The 18,781-nt window shown below is 36.1% G+C and overlaps 1 protein-coding gene across 2 annotated transcripts; it reads left to right on the forward strand.

Annotated features, from left to right (window-relative positions):
* Positions 1–441: 441 nt before the first annotated feature.
* On the forward strand, positions 442–18,020 carry fbxo21 (F-box protein 21). Of its 2 annotated transcripts, none has more exons than XM_048188822.1 (12): positions 442–703; positions 1,172–1,307; positions 1,486–1,595; positions 2,032–2,153; positions 4,875–5,021; positions 5,289–5,425; positions 7,717–7,853; positions 8,028–8,207; positions 8,880–9,012; positions 13,353–13,543; positions 14,943–15,100; positions 17,105–18,020. In XM_048188822.1, exons 1-12 carry the CDS (start codon positions 480–482, stop codon positions 17,341–17,343), a joined length of 1,914 nt encoding a protein of 637 aa, XP_048044779.1. In that variant the 5' UTR covers positions 442–479; the 3' UTR covers positions 17,344–18,020. The 2 variants fall into 2 exon arrangements, with proteins under 2 accessions (XP_048044779.1, XP_048044780.1); XM_048188823.1 differs by having other exon boundaries at positions 1,501–1,595.
* Positions 18,021–18,781: the final 761 nt, after the last annotated feature.

Consider the following 18,781-nt stretch of genomic DNA (forward strand, 5'->3'; position numbering starts at 1 on the left):
ATTATGTCATTATTATTAATTATTGCTTATTATTAATTATTCATTATTAATTAAATCAAATAGAGAATGTAAATATAATATTCAATGCTGCTCGGTATCTAGATTTCCAGATTAAATGCAAAATCTATGTTCAATTTAAACTTTAAATAATAAATTAAAATGAATGGAAAATAAATAAAATTAGAAAAAAAATAAAAATAAAAATAAAATAGATTGGTTAACTACTTTAAACATAATGTATTTTATTATTTTATATTTTTATTTTAAAATATATACAATTCTAAATTATACTATAAATTAATCTTTATAGCAAATGTTACCTTTAAGTGTTACATGATTAAAATATAAGTGGGCATTTTCGGATCATTTCACAAATTTCATTTAATTTCTCAAAGTTCAGCCCTTTGCACCAGAAAGGGGCGTGCTTTCGTTGACAACTGGGCGTGGCTTCGATGAGGTCATCGGAGTAAACAGAAAAGATGGCGACGCCATGCACGGGAGATCGAGTTCCAGGGACAAATACGGTTATTTCAGACAGTTTCGCTAAGCAGTTAACCGATTTACCAGCGGAATTATTAGAGCATATATTGTGTTTTCCTGTTCTAAACCATATCGACATTTGCAACGTTTCCTGCACGTGCAAGAGGCTGCATGACGTGTGCCACGGCAGGGGAAAGGTCTGGGCGCATCAGTACAAACTCAGGTGGCATAAATTAAAAACATTTCTACAGCTTTATACCTCAATCAACCTCCAGTTTATCAAACCATAAGAAATGTGTTGGATCCCTGATAGATGGTTTAAGATGTGCATTCAGTGCGTGACTTGAGAGCTGTCATGTCGTGTTCTCATTCTGCTGATGCACCAAATTTGTCCCGTGTTCACATGCAGAGAGATGCATATGTAATGTTTAGCTATCACGGGCTCCTGTATGTTGAAAGAACGTAATGCACTTATAATTGTTTACTATGAACATGCAAATTACAGTTTAGAGCTTTTTTGGTACATTTTGAATAAAATTTGTGAATATAAGCACACAAAAATATTCTATATATATATATATATATATGTTCTATAATATGACACAACATTATAATTTACTCAAGATTATCTTGTATTAATTTATAATTTTTCTTTATGATGTCAAACATTACTGATGTATCAATGTTTTAGGTGGCCCAGGCTGCAGAGATTTTATCGGCAGAATGAGTCGTATGATTGGCTGAAGGAATATAAGAGCCGGCACATGGTTGGTCAGCAGATCAGAAGAACAGTAGAGTCTATTTCCAAGAGGTTCTTCACAGAAGTTGTAAGTGACTCTACAAAAGACTAACTTAAAAATCTGTCACAATTTGCAGAAAATATTATCTCAAAAATCATAATATTCATGGTGTGACAATTACGCAATGCTTTGGACAGGTATATTTGTAAGGTAAGTTGGATTTAATCTATTATTTTAGTCACTAACCCAGAGATCTGTAACTCAGCCTTGCGTTGGTCAGGTTCTTGGAGACAGCTTTGCGGAAATCGAGTCACTTGGTGCCCCAGAACACTTCTGTGAGGATGAGCTGCTTGGTATTTTGAACTCAGACCAAAGGTTAGAGATGAGCTCAAGCTTAAAGGGTTAGTTCACCCAAAAATGAAATTTCTATCATTAATTACTCACCCTCATGTCGTTCCACACCCGTAAGACCTTCGTTCATCTTTGGAACGCAAATTAAGATCGACTCATTATTGGCCGATGCTGTTCACGTGAGCAGAACAACGCATGCATGTGATGCTGACTCAATACCCGGAAGCCTGCACTGTATACAGTGTAAACAGCATAGGATTTCATCAAAAATATCGTAATTTGTGTTCCGAAGATGAACGAAGGTCTTACGGGTGTGGAACGACATGAGGGTGAGTAATTAATGACAGAAATTTCATTTTTGGGTGAACTAACCCTTATATATAAGTTATTTTATTTATTTCTTGGCACTAAATGGTTTAACTGAATTTATGAATGTCCTCCTTTCCCATGATGGCTTCAGGAAAAGTTTGACACTTAAGTACTATGCAAAGAAAATCCTGTACTTCCTCCGGCAGCAGAACATTTTGAGGAATTTGAAGGTTTTCCTTGAGCGACTACCAGAACAACAATCAGCTCTGGAAGGTAAGCTCACAAAAAAGACTAACAAAAAGTCTCAAATTTTCTTATTAATGGAAAATGAAGTACCCGTATTTTGCTATTTTAAAGGTTCCTAATTTGTTTTGAAGGTCTCCTACAGTAGGTTTACATACATTCAAGGTCAAAAAACACTTTAATTTTCTTATAATATACATTACAGCATCACCTCTTTTCTCACAGTGTCTGAAACGGTTCGGTAAAGGATTCGTTCTCTCTAAACCCCTCCTTTCCGAGAGCCTACTCTGCTCTGATTGGTCAGATGGCTCAGTCTGTTGTGATTGGTCTACCGCTTACAGCACCTGTCGAAAACCTCAGCTACAACTACAGTGTTTGAGGGCAGGTCAAGTTGATGTCGTTCTTGGGCAGCCATTGAAGCCCATAGGTTGGAATTATGCAAATATGTTACAAACCTACATAGGTTTGTGCAGGAAGTAAGACTGGAATTACTGACGACTCATTTCAGTTCAGAATCAGTTCTTTCTTTTGGAAGACAATAACTCCATTTATTGTACACTTTAGGGCTTTTCACACTGCGCTTAACCCCGAGTTATTGTCGTTCTAAACACCACTTTTAACCCCGGGTAAAGGAATTTTTCACACTTGTAATTTAGAAGCGGGGTTAGCACCACTTTTTACCCGGGGTTATGAAACCCTGCTCCGGAGCAGGGTTAGCACAGCTTTTGCTGTGCCGAACTTGTACAGTGTGAAAAAATGCGGTGTGAATGTTACAGCTTGACGCTTAGCAACAGACAACCAATCGCGTACTCATATTTGCCTGCTTTGGACAGTCATGGAAACACTGTGCATTGTATATAAATTGTAAATTCAGTGTTTGAGAGGAAGAATGTCAAATGCTGAGAGAAAGACTGTTTTACTCTTACCTTTATAGTCCGAAATGTCCATTCAGTATAAACTCGATAGTACAGTTGGCAATACGAGGATTCGCAACGCTAGAGCTATATAAACGGGTCGCATGCTGAGTTTATCCAATCAATGACACTGACACCGCAAAAATGCAAATAAGAGCGTTAACCCAGGGTTTAGGAATGTGCAATGTGAAACATCAGCTTATGAATACCCAGGATTAATTGTTAACCCTGGGTCAATTTTGAGCGGTGTGAAATGTGAAGCAAGATAACCCAGGATTGCGTTTACCCAGGGTTTAGAATGACCCAGGGTTAGCTACTTCAAGTATGAAAAGCCCTTTAATGGCTTTTCACGCTGTGCTTATCCCCGGGTTATCATCGTTCTAAACACCGCTTTTAACCCTTGGTAAAGGAACATTTCACACTTGTAATTTAGAAGCACTGTTAGCACCACTTTTTACTCTGGGTTATGAAACCCTGCTCCGGAGCAGGGTTAGCACTGCTTTTGCAGTGTTAACCCTGCATTGTGGTGCTAAACTTGTACAGTGTGAAACAATGCGGGGTTAGAATGTTACAGCTAGATGCTTAGCAACAGACAACCAATCGCGTACTCATATTTCAGTCTCAGAAAAACTGCGCATCGTATATAAACAGTAAATTCAGCATTTGAGAGGAAAAATGTCAAATGCTGAGAGAAAACGCGACAATTTGAGTGAAGAAGAGACCGTTTCATTCTTACCTTTATAGTCCGATATATCCATTCAGTATAAACTCGATAGTACAGTCGGCAATACAAGGATACGCAATGCTAGAGCTATGTAAACAGGTCACATGTTGCGTTTATCCAATCAATGACACTGACACCGCAAATATGCAAATAAGAACATAAACCCAGGGTTTAGGAATGTACAATGTGAAACGTCACTTTTTGAATACCCAGGATTAATTGTTTACCCCGGGTAAAGTATAAGCAGTGTCAAACGTGAAGCAAGATAACCCAGGGGTTTAGAATGACCCAGGGTTAACTATTTCAAGTATGAAAAGCCCTTTAATGGCTTTTCACACTGTGCTTATCCCTGGGTTATCATCGTTCTAAACACTGCTTTTAACCCTGGGTAAAGGAACTTTTCACACTTGTAATTTAGAAGCAGGGTTAGCACCACTTTTTACTCTGGGTTATGAAACCCTGCTCCGGAGCAAGGTTAGCACTGCTTTTGCAAGGAAACACAATGCTAGAGCTATGTAAACAGGTCACATGTTGCGTTTATCCAGTCAATGACACTGACACCGCAAATATGCAAATAAGAACATAAACCCAGCATTTAGGAATGTACAATGTGAAACATCAGTTTTTGAATACCCAGGATTAATTGTTTACCCCGGGTAAAGTATAAGCAGTGTGAAACGTGAAGCAAGATAACCCAGGGGTTTAGAATGACCCAGGGTTAACTATTTCAAGTGTGAACAGCCCTTTTGATCTATGAAACTATGACTATGACATCTATGACGTTTTACATTCACAAACAGCTATATTACGCACTGCACGAAAGGTAATATCTAAAAATACTGCTGTGCTTTACAATACCATGGATGAGGCCACATAAAGGCCAGGTCCATCCAATAATATGTGTCATACTATAATGGTTATCATATAATAATCAAAGCTCAAATCAAATTAAATGTGCAGCCACATAGGCTTAGCAACGTCATAATATTCACAATGTAAGATAGTGCGACCCTATCTCACCAAAGTTTACTCACTTCATTATTATGGATGTTTGAGGTTCAACATGGAATTATAGTTAAATCAAAGATTTACATGTTTAATCTCCAATTCTAGGTGCTGTTTTGGTCGACCAGTATTGCAACCCTCTGACTGATGTCACCCTTGAGAGCATATCTGCACAGATAGAAGAAATCACAGACAAGGTGAAGAAGTATCTGCGAGTAAAAAACGCCACACACCCATGTCTACGAGCCAGTCAAGGTCAGTCCTCAAAGAGAGATCCAGAAAATTCAATTTACTGTTCTCATGAGGTCTATTAGTCAGACCAGTGTAGCCAGGCTTATGTTCTCCCTGTTGTCCGATAAAAGCTTTCAGCTCAATGTCAATGAAATAAATGTCTTGGAGGTCTCTTAGTTTAATTTTCAACATTTTTAAATTTACTTTGGACTGCAGTGGGAAACCACAATAGCATTGTTGTTCTTAAAGCTGTAGCGTCCTATATCTGTCTTCATTAGACTGTTTTTCCAGGTGACTGCTTTGTTCTGGAAGATTTGGAGTTTCAAAGGCAAGTTATATGTGCTCTGAACGTGGTGCTGTATGACCAGCTACAGTACAAGGGCAATGAGCGGGACTACTACAATCCGCTGAACTCATACATACATCAGGTACTGGAGTCACATGGATGATATACTCATTTGCAAAATATTTTACATTACAAGTATACACATATGCACACATACCATGTGCATTACACAAGCAAATAATTTTGAGTAACGTGTAAATTTATATTTTAATATCATAGTTGTTTTTTGTTTTTTTTTTCAAATAAGTAACATGAGTTACTTTACATTCGATCTTAGCTGTAAACTATATACTGGGAACCCTTTCTTGCACATTATTATACTATTAAAGGTTACAATTAAAGGTACAATTTGTAGGACCTGCCACTAGAGGGCGCACTACCAAAACAATAACAATCGCGTGGTTTGATGACGCTAAGAAGGTGCGTGGAATGATGGGATTTGTTGTCTTCTACCCAACCGCTGACGGCCAATCAGACGGAAAGATAAATCATGGATTTAACGGATGAGGTAAAGTTTTATAAATGTATAAACTATGGATCAGACTCGTCCTCGCGCGGGTCTAGAGACGCGATGCCCCGCGTTTGCCGTGTATGCCCCATAATACTAATCGTGTTGATCGTTATAATGGCATACGTTTTCTGTAAAGATACGAATCAAAACAACTCACCTGTCGAATAAAACACAAGCGAGATCGGCATCTCTTTCTAGGTGAAGTTTGTCGCGAAGCTCTCTCCATCTAGAAAATGCAACACGGATATTGATCCTCGCTCTTTCTCTCCTCTTGTCCCAAACTCTTCTTGGGTCGTTTGGTTGGCCCGTACGCTTACGTTTACGGGAGCTGTCCTTGTCGACAGAACCAGTGGCAGATGGTAAACAGTAATTATGTTCCATAAATAAGTAACACAATCCACCATAAAACGTGCAAGAAGTAAATAAGGAACTGCTTGAAGCAAGCTAGTGGTTTGCTGGACGCTAGACACTACTTCCGCATTTGTCCACAACACTGTTGTCATGTGGTTTCTACGTCAGTAAAGGCGGTAACAAAGGGTAGCTGACGTCACTGACAGGCGACTGCACTGCCCCGTGTCACTGTTTAGAATGGGAATTTTCTCATGATTTACAAGTAGTTGAATACATTAGAGATATTGTTAGTAATCAGCTGGACAAAATATATAACACTAGCCTAGTGGTTTTTGGATATTTTACTGCGAATATCTTACAAATTGTACCTTTAACAACAGAGAATAAACTATTAAATTCAGTTGCTATTTATTTTTAGATATATAATCAACACTCAAATAATTAAAAAAAACATGTAAATTACACATAATGCAGGTTTTGCATTAACTTCTAAATCTAATTATAAAATTATTTTTCAGTTATGTTTCTACTCCAGTTCATTTTTGAAATATAATCATTTACACAGTTACTGTCATAACTTGTTTTTAATTAAGACATTTAATTAAGACATTACTAACAGGTAAAGTAAATATAATGAATATATATAAGCTAATATAGAGTATATATTTAGTGAAATAGAGTTCTAGAGTTCTCTAGTGAACTATCATGCTGTGGACACTAAATGACTTCCCTGAGGTAAATGTAATGCTACGTAAGATATTATTCTCAAAGCTGTTTTATTGATGTCTTTCCATGGTTGAAACACTGATTGAGTGATTACACATAAACATATCTATGCATAGATTGCTGGTTCTTCTTCTTCTGCACTTTTTCCTGTTGTGACGGTTAGCAAACTGCGTTGCATTACCGCGTGCGCCTCCATCTGGATTGGAGTGTGGATCGCCTGTTACTGACTGTATTCGTCGTCTGACCGTGTGCATCGAATCATAACATCCGTAAATCTCACACTGAGATTTATTTTGTAAAAATTATCATAATGCTGCTAGTAAAATAAAAAAAAACCTGTACTCATTGTAATTTCATTTAAACTGTTAAAAAAAATCAGAATTGTTTGATGAATAGAAATATCAAAAGAACAGTGTTTATTTGGATTTTTGTTATAAAACTTCTTTATAAAAGTCTATACTCTCACTGTGATTAATCTAATGCATCCTTGCTAAATAAAAGCATCAATTTCTTTTAAAAAATTCCTACTGACGCCAAACTTTTGAAGTTTGAAATACTATACTTCAGTATAGTATTTTGGGGAGATAAACACTCATCCACGCTCGCAGCAAAAGAAAAAAAACTCTTCCAATGTAAAATAAATACCTGTTATCCATAAAAACTGTAAAGTACCATAACATGTTACCTTCAATCGTACATTAAAGCATTGTTTTGTAAGTGTAAGTTTAAAATTTAGACAAAAAATGTAGTTTATTTCTCACAGTGTGCCACCCCCTTGTGGTCAGGTGCTGCTCCGTCGGACAGGCATTCCCATCAGCCTCTCTGTGCTCTACATGACTCTGGCCAGGAAGTTAGGAGTTCCTCTGGAGCCTGTCAACTTCCCCAACCATTTCCTGCTCCGCTGGTGCCAAAATCAAAGCAGGTGGTGTTTTCCACATTCCAGCTATTGCAGCCTGTCAAAATGAAATCACATTGCAAACATCATTTAGTTTCAGCATCAGTTCATTGTTATAATCCCAATATGCTTCAAAAAATTCTGTTGTGCTTGCATTAAAGTTAAAAGACAACGTAAACTGACTAATGATGTGTTATGCAGGAGTGGTGACATCTACGACTATGTATACATTGACGCATTTGGAAATGGAAAACAGCTGGCTGCTAAAGAGTGTGAGTATCTGATCCGACACCAGGTGACAGCAGATTACTACAGCGCTATAAGCACCAGCGAGCTGCTGCTGAGGATGGTGGGAAACCTGCTTAACATTGGCAAGAGAGGGTGAGACTCAGGGGCCGTTTACACCACATCGCTTTCAACTACAAACGGAAAACTTTTTATGCATTTTGGCCGTTCATTTACATGACAACAGCGCTTTGGGGGCCTGAAAAATGGGTTTCAAAGTTTTTGAAAACAATATCATTATCATCTCTGTGTAAACTACAAAAACACGAATTTGTGAAAACGTGATGTCATGCGCGTCTATTACATGTTCAGTCTATAGCCATGTAGTTTTTCTTTACAAAGTGACATCCCCAACAACTCTCCTGGCAGCATAATACAGCGTTTTTAATTGTTTTCACAACGTTGTCGTCTGTACTTGAAAAATGCAATGGAAAAACGTCTGTTTTTAGTACATCGTTGTTGTGTAAACGTACCCTCATGCTTTCATTACTGTACTTGTGCTTTTATGTGTAATGAACAGTCATTTTATATTCTTATGTATATATATAATACTGCTGTCTTATGATCATTTCCTTTATGCACATTAAAATCTTTGCACTGAAGGTGTTTAAAACGTATTTCATGCTGCAAGTATACTCAGTAGTAAACTAGTTAGGGATTTCTGCAGTTTAGACTGTTTTATGTAAATGAAATTGTGTTTTTTTTAGCTTGTGAATTTGTCAGACCCATGTTTTGTTACAAAATGTGCTTGCTTTTGCTTTTGTCTAGGGAAGGGAATGAAAAGTCATATCAGCTCTTGCGGGACTCTCTGGATCTCTATCTCACTATTAACCCTGATAACGTCCAGTATCTTCTGCTGCAGGCCCGCCTCTACTTCCACCTGGGTATCTGGCCTGAGAAAGTGAGTTCAATCTCACAGATGAGACTTGAATGTCTGTAACAGTCCACAATTCACAGAAGAAAGCCTATTAGCTTAATATAGAATAACCAAAGATAAACTCTCTCCGACGCATATATGCACTCTCTTAAGGATACTGGTTTGAAATCGTCCTTTGTCATTTTCTGATCCCATTCCTTCTTTCTGTTCCAATACTGTCCTATAACTCTCTGCTGTGTTATTCCATGAATTAACCCTTTATACCAGGCTACGAAAAGATAGTTCACCCAAATATTAAAGGTGCCCTAGATTTAAAAATTGAATTTACCTCGGCATAGTTAAATAACAAGAGTTCAGTACATGGAAATGACATACAGTGAGTCTCAAACTCCATTGTTTCCTCCTTCTTGTGTAAATCTCATTTGTTTAAAAGACTTTCGAAGAACAGGCGAATCTCAACATAACACCGACTGTTACGTAGCAGTCAGGATCATTAATATGTACGCCCCCAATATTTGCATATGCCAGCCCATGTTCCCAACATTATGAAAGGGATTACACAAGGGCAGCCAGTTAACGTCTGGATCTGTGCACAGCTGAATCATCAGACTAGGTAAGCAAACAAGAACAATAGCGAAAAATGGCAGATGGAGCAATAATAACTGACATGATCCATGATATCATGATATTTTTAGTGATATTTGTAAATTGTCTTTCTAAATGTTTCGTTAGCATGTTGCTAATGTACTGTTAAATGTGGTTAAAGTTACCATCGTTTCTTACTGTATTCACGGAGACGAGAGCCGTCGCTATTTTCATTTTTAAACACTTGCAGTCTGTATAATTCATAAGCACAACTTCATTCTTTATAAATCACTCCAACAGTGTAGCATTAGCCGTTAGCTACGGAGCACAGCCTCAAATTCATTCAGAATCAAATGTAAACATCCAAATAAATACTATACTCACATAATCCGACGCATACATGTAGTATGCATGACGAATACTTTGTAAAGATCCATTTTAGGGTTATATTAGATGTGTAAACTTTGTTTATGCACTGTTTAAGTCAAGCGCGAGCTCCGGGGGCGGAGAGTGTGCGATTTAAAGGGGCCGCAACCTGAATCGGCGCATTTCTAATTATGCCCCAAAATAGGCAGTTAAAAAAATGAATTAAAAAAAATCTATGGGGTATTTTGAGCTGAAACTTCACAGACACATTCAGGGGACACCGTAGACTTATATTACATCTTTTAAAAAAACATTCGATGGCACCTTTAAAAGTATGTTATCAATTACTCACCCTCATGTCGTTCCAAACCCATAAGGCTTTCATTCATCTTCGGAATACAAATGAAGATATTGTTAACCCTCTGGTGCTGTTAAGTTTTGTTTTTTTTAGATTTTTTTAATTTCATCACAATAATTCAAAACTTGGTAAAGATGTTGGCTTTGTGAACACACACAAAAAAAATTATAGACATGATTCGAAAAGGTTAAATGGTCCTGAAAAAAATAGTCACACTTGTACTCCTAGCGATCAAAAATGTCAGCATGAATAGGAAACTAATTTCATGTAGTGGAAACTTTTGGTACTGCAACCAAACAAAATCTTACTAAATGCTCATTTTTTGAGATGTCAAGATTAAACTTGGAAAAAACTTGTTGATTTATGGCTTTGATTTTCTCACAGTTTTAGAGTAAAATGTGTTTTGAAAAAATATATGTATTTTATATTAACGGTGCCGAAGAACATGTTTTCAAAAGATGTAATATAAGTCTTAAGTGTCCCCTGAATGTGTCTGTGAAGTTTCAGCTCAAAATACCCCATAGTTTTTAATTTTTTTTTATTTTTTTTAGTTTTTCATTTAATTTTTTTAACTGCCTATCATTATAAATGCGCCGATTCAGGGTACGCGGCCCCTTTAAATCTCGTGCTCCACGCCCCAAGAGCTCGCGCTTGCCTTAAACACCATAAACAAAGTTCACACAGCTAATATAACCCTCAAAATGGATCTTTACAAAGTGTTTGTCATGCAACATGTCTAATCGCGTAAGTATAGTATTTATTTGAATGTTTACATTTGATTCTGAATGAGTTTGATAGTGCTCCGTGGCTAAAGCTAACATTACACACTATTGGAGAGATTTATAAAGAATGAAGTTGTGTTTATGCATTATACAGACTGCAAGTGTTTAAAAATGAAAATAACGACAGTCTTGTCTCCGTGAATACAGTAATAAACAATGGTAACTTTAACCACATTTAACAGTACATTAGCAACATGCTAACGAAACATTTAGAAAGACAATTTACAAACATCACTAAAAATATCATGATATCAATGATCATGTCAGTTATTATCACTCCATCTGCCATTTTTCGCTGTTGTTCTTGCTTGCTTACCTAGTCTGATGATTCAGCTGTGCACAGATCCAGACGTTAATACTGGCTGCCCTTGTGTAATGCCTCGATCATGAGCTGGCATATGCAAATATTGGGGGCGTACATATTAATGATCCCGACTGTTACGTAACAGTCGGTGTTATGTTGAGATTCGCCTGTTTTTCAGACGTCTTTTAAACAAATGAGATTTACATAAGAAGAAGGAAACAATGGAGTTTGAGACTCACTGTATGTCATTTCCATGTACTGAACTCTTGTTATTCAACTATGCCGAGGTAAATTCAATTTTTGAATCTAGGGCACCTTTAAAATATAAATTAGTATTTGAAGACTTCAGATGCAAAAGCCTCTAAGTGCCATCTGAAATTTTCTAAAATGATCATTTTTATCAAGCTTGTATGTTTATGTTTAGTTATTTCACTTTAATGGCAATGAAATTACTGAACCTAAACATACGAGCTTAAAAAAAATGCTCATTTTAGAAGAAAATTTCAGACAGCACTTAGAGGCTTATGCATCTGAAGTCTTCATTTTTGTTCATTTTTCATAACAATAAACGTAAAATTCTATAACTTTTTTAAGCAATAATCTGCCAAGTGTCGTCTTTAAAAAGAGACTAAACTTAAGTTTGTGCTCCAAAGCATTCAAGATTTAAAGTTTAAGTTGGAGATTTCATTTTCAGGTCTTTCCTTAAAAAGTGAATAAATGGGTTATAACTACTGCATAAATATAGTACCATAAAATCCCCTAAAAATACAAAATATTAAACAAAATAAAAAATATATAATTTAACTAAAATACAGTTCATTTCAATGAAAAAAAAAACGGTCATTTTTGACCGCCACGCAAAGAGCACCAGAAGGTTAATGAAATCTGAGAGATTTGTGTCCCTCCATTGAAAGTCTATTCACCCAAAACTTGACAGTTTAAAACATTCATAAAGAGATTGTAAAATAAACCCATATGAATTGAGCAGTTTAGTCAAAGTCTTATGAAAAAAGACTTTACTTCACTTTACACTGATGAGCCAAAACATTATGACCACCTGCCTAATAGGCTATTGGTCCTCCATGTGCTGCCAAAGCAGCGCCGACCCACAGAGTTCTGGACTCTACACAACCCCTGAAGATGTCCTGTGGTATCTGGCACCAAGACGTAAGCAGCAGATCCATCAAGTCCTGTAGATTGTGAGGGGGAGATGCCATGGATCGAACTTGTTGGTCCAGCACATCCCACAGATGCTCAGTTGGATTGAGATCTGGGGAATTTAGAGGCTGGCAACAACTTGAACTCTTCATTATGTTCCTCTAACCGTTCCTAAACAATGTATGTAATGAATTTCAATAGAGGGCCAGAAATTTCTCAGATTCCATTAAAATATCTTCATTTGTGTTTCAAAGATGAATGAAAGGCTTTGGAACGACATGAGGGTGAGTAATTGATGACAGAATTTTCATTTTTGGGTGAACTAACACATTAAAGAGGGTAATTGCCATTTTGAAGGTAGATACTGTTTGCACCAAGTATAATTAGCTCTAAATAGCACCCTGGTTACACTAAGTGCAAATAGTGACATGTTATTCACAAAGAGCGTAAACAAAAGTAATATGCTATTTTTACTGAGGGTGTATTATCTGTGCCGTCTACCAAAAAGTTTGGCTGTTCGCACAAAATAAAAGAGAACAGTGGATATTAAGCATGGGTTTTGTCACATAGATCACTTTTACATTTCTAATAGAAACCTAACTCCTATCAAACAACTTATATGTTGCACTCGCATTTAACATTTGGGATGGTGAATATTGCGATTAAACCATAAAGTACTGTATATATCCTCTTTGTATAATTAAGGCTGATAATTGAATTTCATCATTGTCTATATAAATATTCTGATGGGAGGAAAGTATAAATACTGTGTTTGTAGCTGGTTTGTTTGATTTCGTTCTCTCTGTCTCAGGTGTTGGATATTCTGCAGCATATCCAGGCTCTGGATCCGTCTCAGCACGGAGCGGTCGGGTATCTGGTGCAGCACACGCTCGAGCACATCCAGCATAAGAGACATCCAGAAGAGCCGGAGGTGAAGAGACGCAGCGCGCCTGAACACAGGGACGTACAGTACTCTGTAGGCCTCGTCATGAAACATAAGAGGTGGGTTCCTGTTTGTGTGAGCTGCAAACTTATCTGAAATTTTAGAACAGCAACATAAACTTCTATCTTTAAAACTACAATGTTCCAACATGGCTATACTATATAAAAGTACATTGCAAAAAGTCATTTTGCCAAGATATGTTTCTCTTTTCTCTGTTTTGGGTGAAATATTCCCTATGCACTACCAGTCAAAAGATTAAAATAAGATTTTTTTTTTTTTTTTTTTTTTTTTAAAGAAGTTTCTTATGTTCACTGATGCTGCGTTTATTTTATTTGAAATATACAGGAAACAGTAACATTGTGAAATATGATTAAAATTCACCCATTCTTTATTTGAATGTATTTTAAAATATAATTTATTCCTGTGATGTCAAAGCCGAATTTTCAGCATCATTACTCCAGTCTTCAGTGTCACATGATCCTGCAGAAATCACTCTAATATGATGATTTGCTGCTCAGTTATTATCAATCATTAATGGTACTTGATTATTAATAATGGTTTTTAATATTATCAATGTTGAAATCAGTTTTTGCTGCTTATTATTTTTATGGAAACCATGATACATTTTTTCAGGATTCTTTGATGAATAGAAAGTTCACTGAACAGCATTTATTTGAAATAGAAATTTAACATTTATAAATATCTTTACTGTCACTTTTGATCTGTTTAATGTGTCCTTGATGAATAAAAGTATTAATTTTTCTTTTTTTTATCTTACTTAACCCACACTTTTGAATGATAGTGTATCACAGTTTCCACAAAAATATTAAGCAGCAAAAACAGTTGTGTTTTCAACAAATCGGATTAGAATGATTTCTGAAGGATCATGTGACTGAACTCAGGAATAATGATGCTGAAAATTCAGCATAACAGGAATAAATTACATTTTAAAATATTTTTTATATTTTAGTACTACTTTCAAATACAAAAAAAAAAACCTTCAAAACTTAAAAAAAAAAATTTTTTTAATTTAAATTTTACATTTATAATTTACATATAAAAGCGTGGGGTCAGTACAATTATTTATAGATAGATTTTTTCATAAGATAAGACATATATGGCCTAATTTGTGGAAGTGAATGCTTCCACAAAAAATTTTACTCTTTCAAGATAAGTGGAAAACCTACTTTTCCAGTGAAAAGTGAATCTCTTCCAATGCATCTGCAACAGAAACACAAGTATAGCTAGTCAAAACAAAGGACAGGAGTAAAAAGAGCAGCAAACAGTGTTCATTTGTAACTTATGTATTTGTGTGATAAACAGCTGCTGTCAGTGCTCCAGTTGGTACTTGTATGTTTGTAGGAAGTAAACATACTACAGTTCTGAGCCAAATAATACAATGTGAAAAGAGGCTAATTTACATTAGGAATGTTCTCAAACTGTCCAATTTCCTCACAGGTCGGGCTACAACTGTGTTATCTATGGATGGGACCCTAAATGCACCATGAGTCAGGAGTGGATTAACACGATGAGGGTCCATCAACTGTCTAAGGGGGCTGATCAGCCATTCTACAATGTCCTAGTGCAGGACGGGACCTGTAGATACGCTGCGCAAGGTGAGTTTTTCCATTGAGCCAAGATCATTAGGGTCATTTTAGCCATGGAAATTGATTCTTTTATTTCTTTTTAGTCTAATTTGGTTTTAGGTTCTGCATATACTTTCGGAGACTCATTTATCATCACTTTTTTTGGTATCTGAAAACTGGGACTTTGTCCTAATTGCTCTCAATTTCATCAGCAGCAGTGAATCATTTCTTTGAGGGCAAATGGGTCAGGTATTAACTGATTTGAGGCAATTGCAATCTTAAAGAGGACTAATTATGCTTTTTGACATTTTCCACTTTTCTTTAGTGTGTAATGTTGCTGTTTGAGCATGAAAAAGTTCTGCAAAGTCCACTTCAAAGGGAGTTATGCTCTATATCAGTAAGCACTGACGGCTTGAATGTAGTCCTGGAATGGTCACGTCACAATATTCCTCATTTGAATAATTCCCGCCCAAGGCATATGCAAAAAAGGGGGCGAGGCCTAGTTGAGTTGCGTTAGTAGTAGGGCTGGGTATCGACACAGATGTCCTGATTGGATTCAAGATCTCAATTTGATTTGATTCTCGATTCGATTCTTGATTTTCGATTCTATTAAATGGATTCAATGATTACATTTTCACTGGCCCCACCACATAAAAGTAATAAATGAATAAAATTGTTATTGTTTTTGTTGTTTTGACCCATATATGCTTGTATTGTAATAAAAGGTTATGACACCAAAATTTTAGATAACAGTGAAATTTAACAATTCTTGATTCCAATTTTGATACCACAGCTAAAACTATCCAACTTATATAGATTTTAAAGCTTATTAAAACCAAGGAAACAGTCATTAATAAAACAAAAATAGAACAAATAATCAAACAACAAGCAATAGCACAAATAAATAAATACAATAGAACAAAGATACAAATGAAATAATCAGTGCTTTTAAAGTTTTTCATGTAGGTCTAACAGTAGTTTTCAGGTACAGAAATCAAATAAAGTAATTGAATATGAAACAACACTGCATATAATCTTCACTGTACAAATTAAATAAAGGTTAGTCCTTATTAAAGTTACAAAAAAAGTTATTCAGTGAAGAGCAGTGATTTTTTTTTTTTTGTCTTTTTTAGTTTGATTAACATTAAAAACACAGACAGCAGCAGGAATATTAGGCTGCTGTCACTTTAAGAGCTAATGCACACATCCAATATACTGATACACATGCGTTCTTTCTCTCCTTTTACCTTCGCTTAAGCCATAACCGACTATGTTTACTAGGATACTTGCCAAAGTGGGCATTTTTAAAAATAAATCTGTGTGAATTTGTCCATTCAAGCGCAAGGAGACGGGAAAGAAAACTAATTTTATTATTTGCACGCTGCCTGAGACACGCAGCTTTCTGTTTGCGCACACAAAACTTCTCGCACTGCGTGCGCCAGTTCTCTTTCACACCTCCTACGCTTGAATGCTTAAAAGCACTGAATGAATGACAGGGTCGCCGCTGTAACATCGCACAAGGTAAATAAGAGGATGACGTCTAGTGGAGAAGACTAGTAATAAGATTAACGTCAATCAGATGTTATGTTCAAAGATTGCAGAAATAAATATGGAAAAGATTGATTGCTTGACTTTTGAGAATCAATGTCAAATTGACCACATTTTAAAAAACGATTAATCGAAAAAAACGATTTTTTTGCCCAGACCTAATTAGTGTGTTGAAAATCACAGTTATGGTAAGGGACGTGATATTTCCGAAACACACTCGAAGCGGTTGACCAATCACAACACATTGGTCCACCCGACCAATCAGAGCACTTTTCAGAAGAAGGGGCTAAACATAGCATTACTGACAGACTGTGAAGAGAGGTGCTGCAACAATGTAAAATATGTGAAAAATATTTATTTTTTATTTATTTATTTATTTATTTTTACATTTAAGCATAAAAACCTATTTTAGACCCCAAGACTTTGTAAAAGGTCTTAATATGGCATTTTTAAATAATAAAACTCACTTTCTCTTTTGATTTGCAGAAAATCTGGAGCCTCACTCTGCCCCGCTGGAGATCGCTCACCCTGAGGTCGGCCGTTACTTCTCCGAGTTTTCTGACACACATTACATCGCTAACGAAGAGCTCCAGGCACGTTACCCAGAAGACATGTGCAAGACCCACAGGACTGTAGAGGAGCTTTACCACGGTCTCACCCCAAACTCAGGCCAGCCATCGGAGCCAACCGCCAACTTCCAGGACCACGATTTATTAGATCCATAGACCAGAATGCCACCTTTCCCTCCCTCCTCACTTCTTTAAATGCAAAGTCTCTCAATTTGTCCTGAACTATTACAGGGAGCTGCTCAATACAACTGAAAATAGACCGAATTTGATGTCTGAAGTTCTAGTTAAGGCCAAAACCAGTAGTTTTTATTTTAATCATTTCCTTTGTACAACCTCCTGGTCCTAGGTCAGTTTACGGGCAACTTTGACCCAGAGCTGCAAATGTAGTCTATGCTGAAAGAAACTACATATGTTGTAAAATCTGAGTGGTTGAGTACAAATGATGTGGTTGAGTTACAGTATTTGTGGAAATAAAATACACTCTAGATAATATATATATATATATATATGAACTTACACTACAAAGGGTCTGAACATATGTGTATATGTGTTGATGATCAGCTTCAGGCCCATCCCATTATGTCGTCATTCAACGCATCTCACTGAACTAATGCACTAATGCCACATATGTTAATGTTAACAAACATGCACTTGACATGAGATATTGTCTAACGCTGTCACCTTGAAATATTTTGTAATGTTTACTTCAAAGTTATTTAAAAAAAATAAACCTAGAGAACAAGGGCTCAAGGAAATCTTGGCTCATAGTGGTTGTAAATACAAAAGCATTGAGAATATAAGAATGAATCACAATAAAAGAACAATCTCCATTCTGTTGGTCCAGTTATTTATTTTATTTTTATTTGTATAACTTATCTACTAGTTTTGTAAGTTTAGGGAGATTTTTAATGTCTACAAGTGAAAAAATATGTGAATATTTAAATGTGTCATTTAAGATTTTTTCAAGTTACTCCCAAGCAAATCTTTTTCTAGGTCACCCAACAAATGTAGGTAAATTTCAGACACTGAACATGTGAACTCTTGTAGAGATGGTAAGATATCCCTGAAAGCAGAGTAGAAGCATTTTCACTAGTAGTCTCAGATAAACTGATAAATGCAATATCATGCATAGAAGTCTGATAACAGCAAACAAGTCAGGGCGGTGTCCCTCTTGTATCCAAAGCAGAGTGTGTTTGCATTAACTTTAATACTCATCCAAAGTCACACAACCTCAAATATTTATAATGCAACTATATAAGCATCTGCCACACTACACCTTTCTCTGGCTGCAGAATATGGAATAAACATTTTGTTTGCATGGCAACCAAGAACATCTAACTGTTCTCATAATATCTTTAAGATACTTAAATTTAATGACATGAACTTAAATCATTTTATTTTTTAATATAATTAATACATTTAATTTAAATAATTTTAATTTATTAATTTATATTTTTATATTATATGGAGCCCCGGACATGACATGCAGGAAAAAAATAGGCTAAATCGTGTGCACGATTTACTAATTCATTCCATCGAATTATATATCATGCGCATGATTTATAAATTGAGGGAGCGTAATAGTAAATCGTGC

Source organism: Megalobrama amblycephala, linkage group LG4, assembly GCF_018812025.1.
Source record: "Megalobrama amblycephala isolate DHTTF-2021 linkage group LG4, ASM1881202v1, whole genome shotgun sequence".
In the NCBI taxonomy this organism is placed as follows: Eukaryota; Metazoa; Chordata; class Actinopteri; order Cypriniformes; family Xenocyprididae; genus Megalobrama; species Megalobrama amblycephala.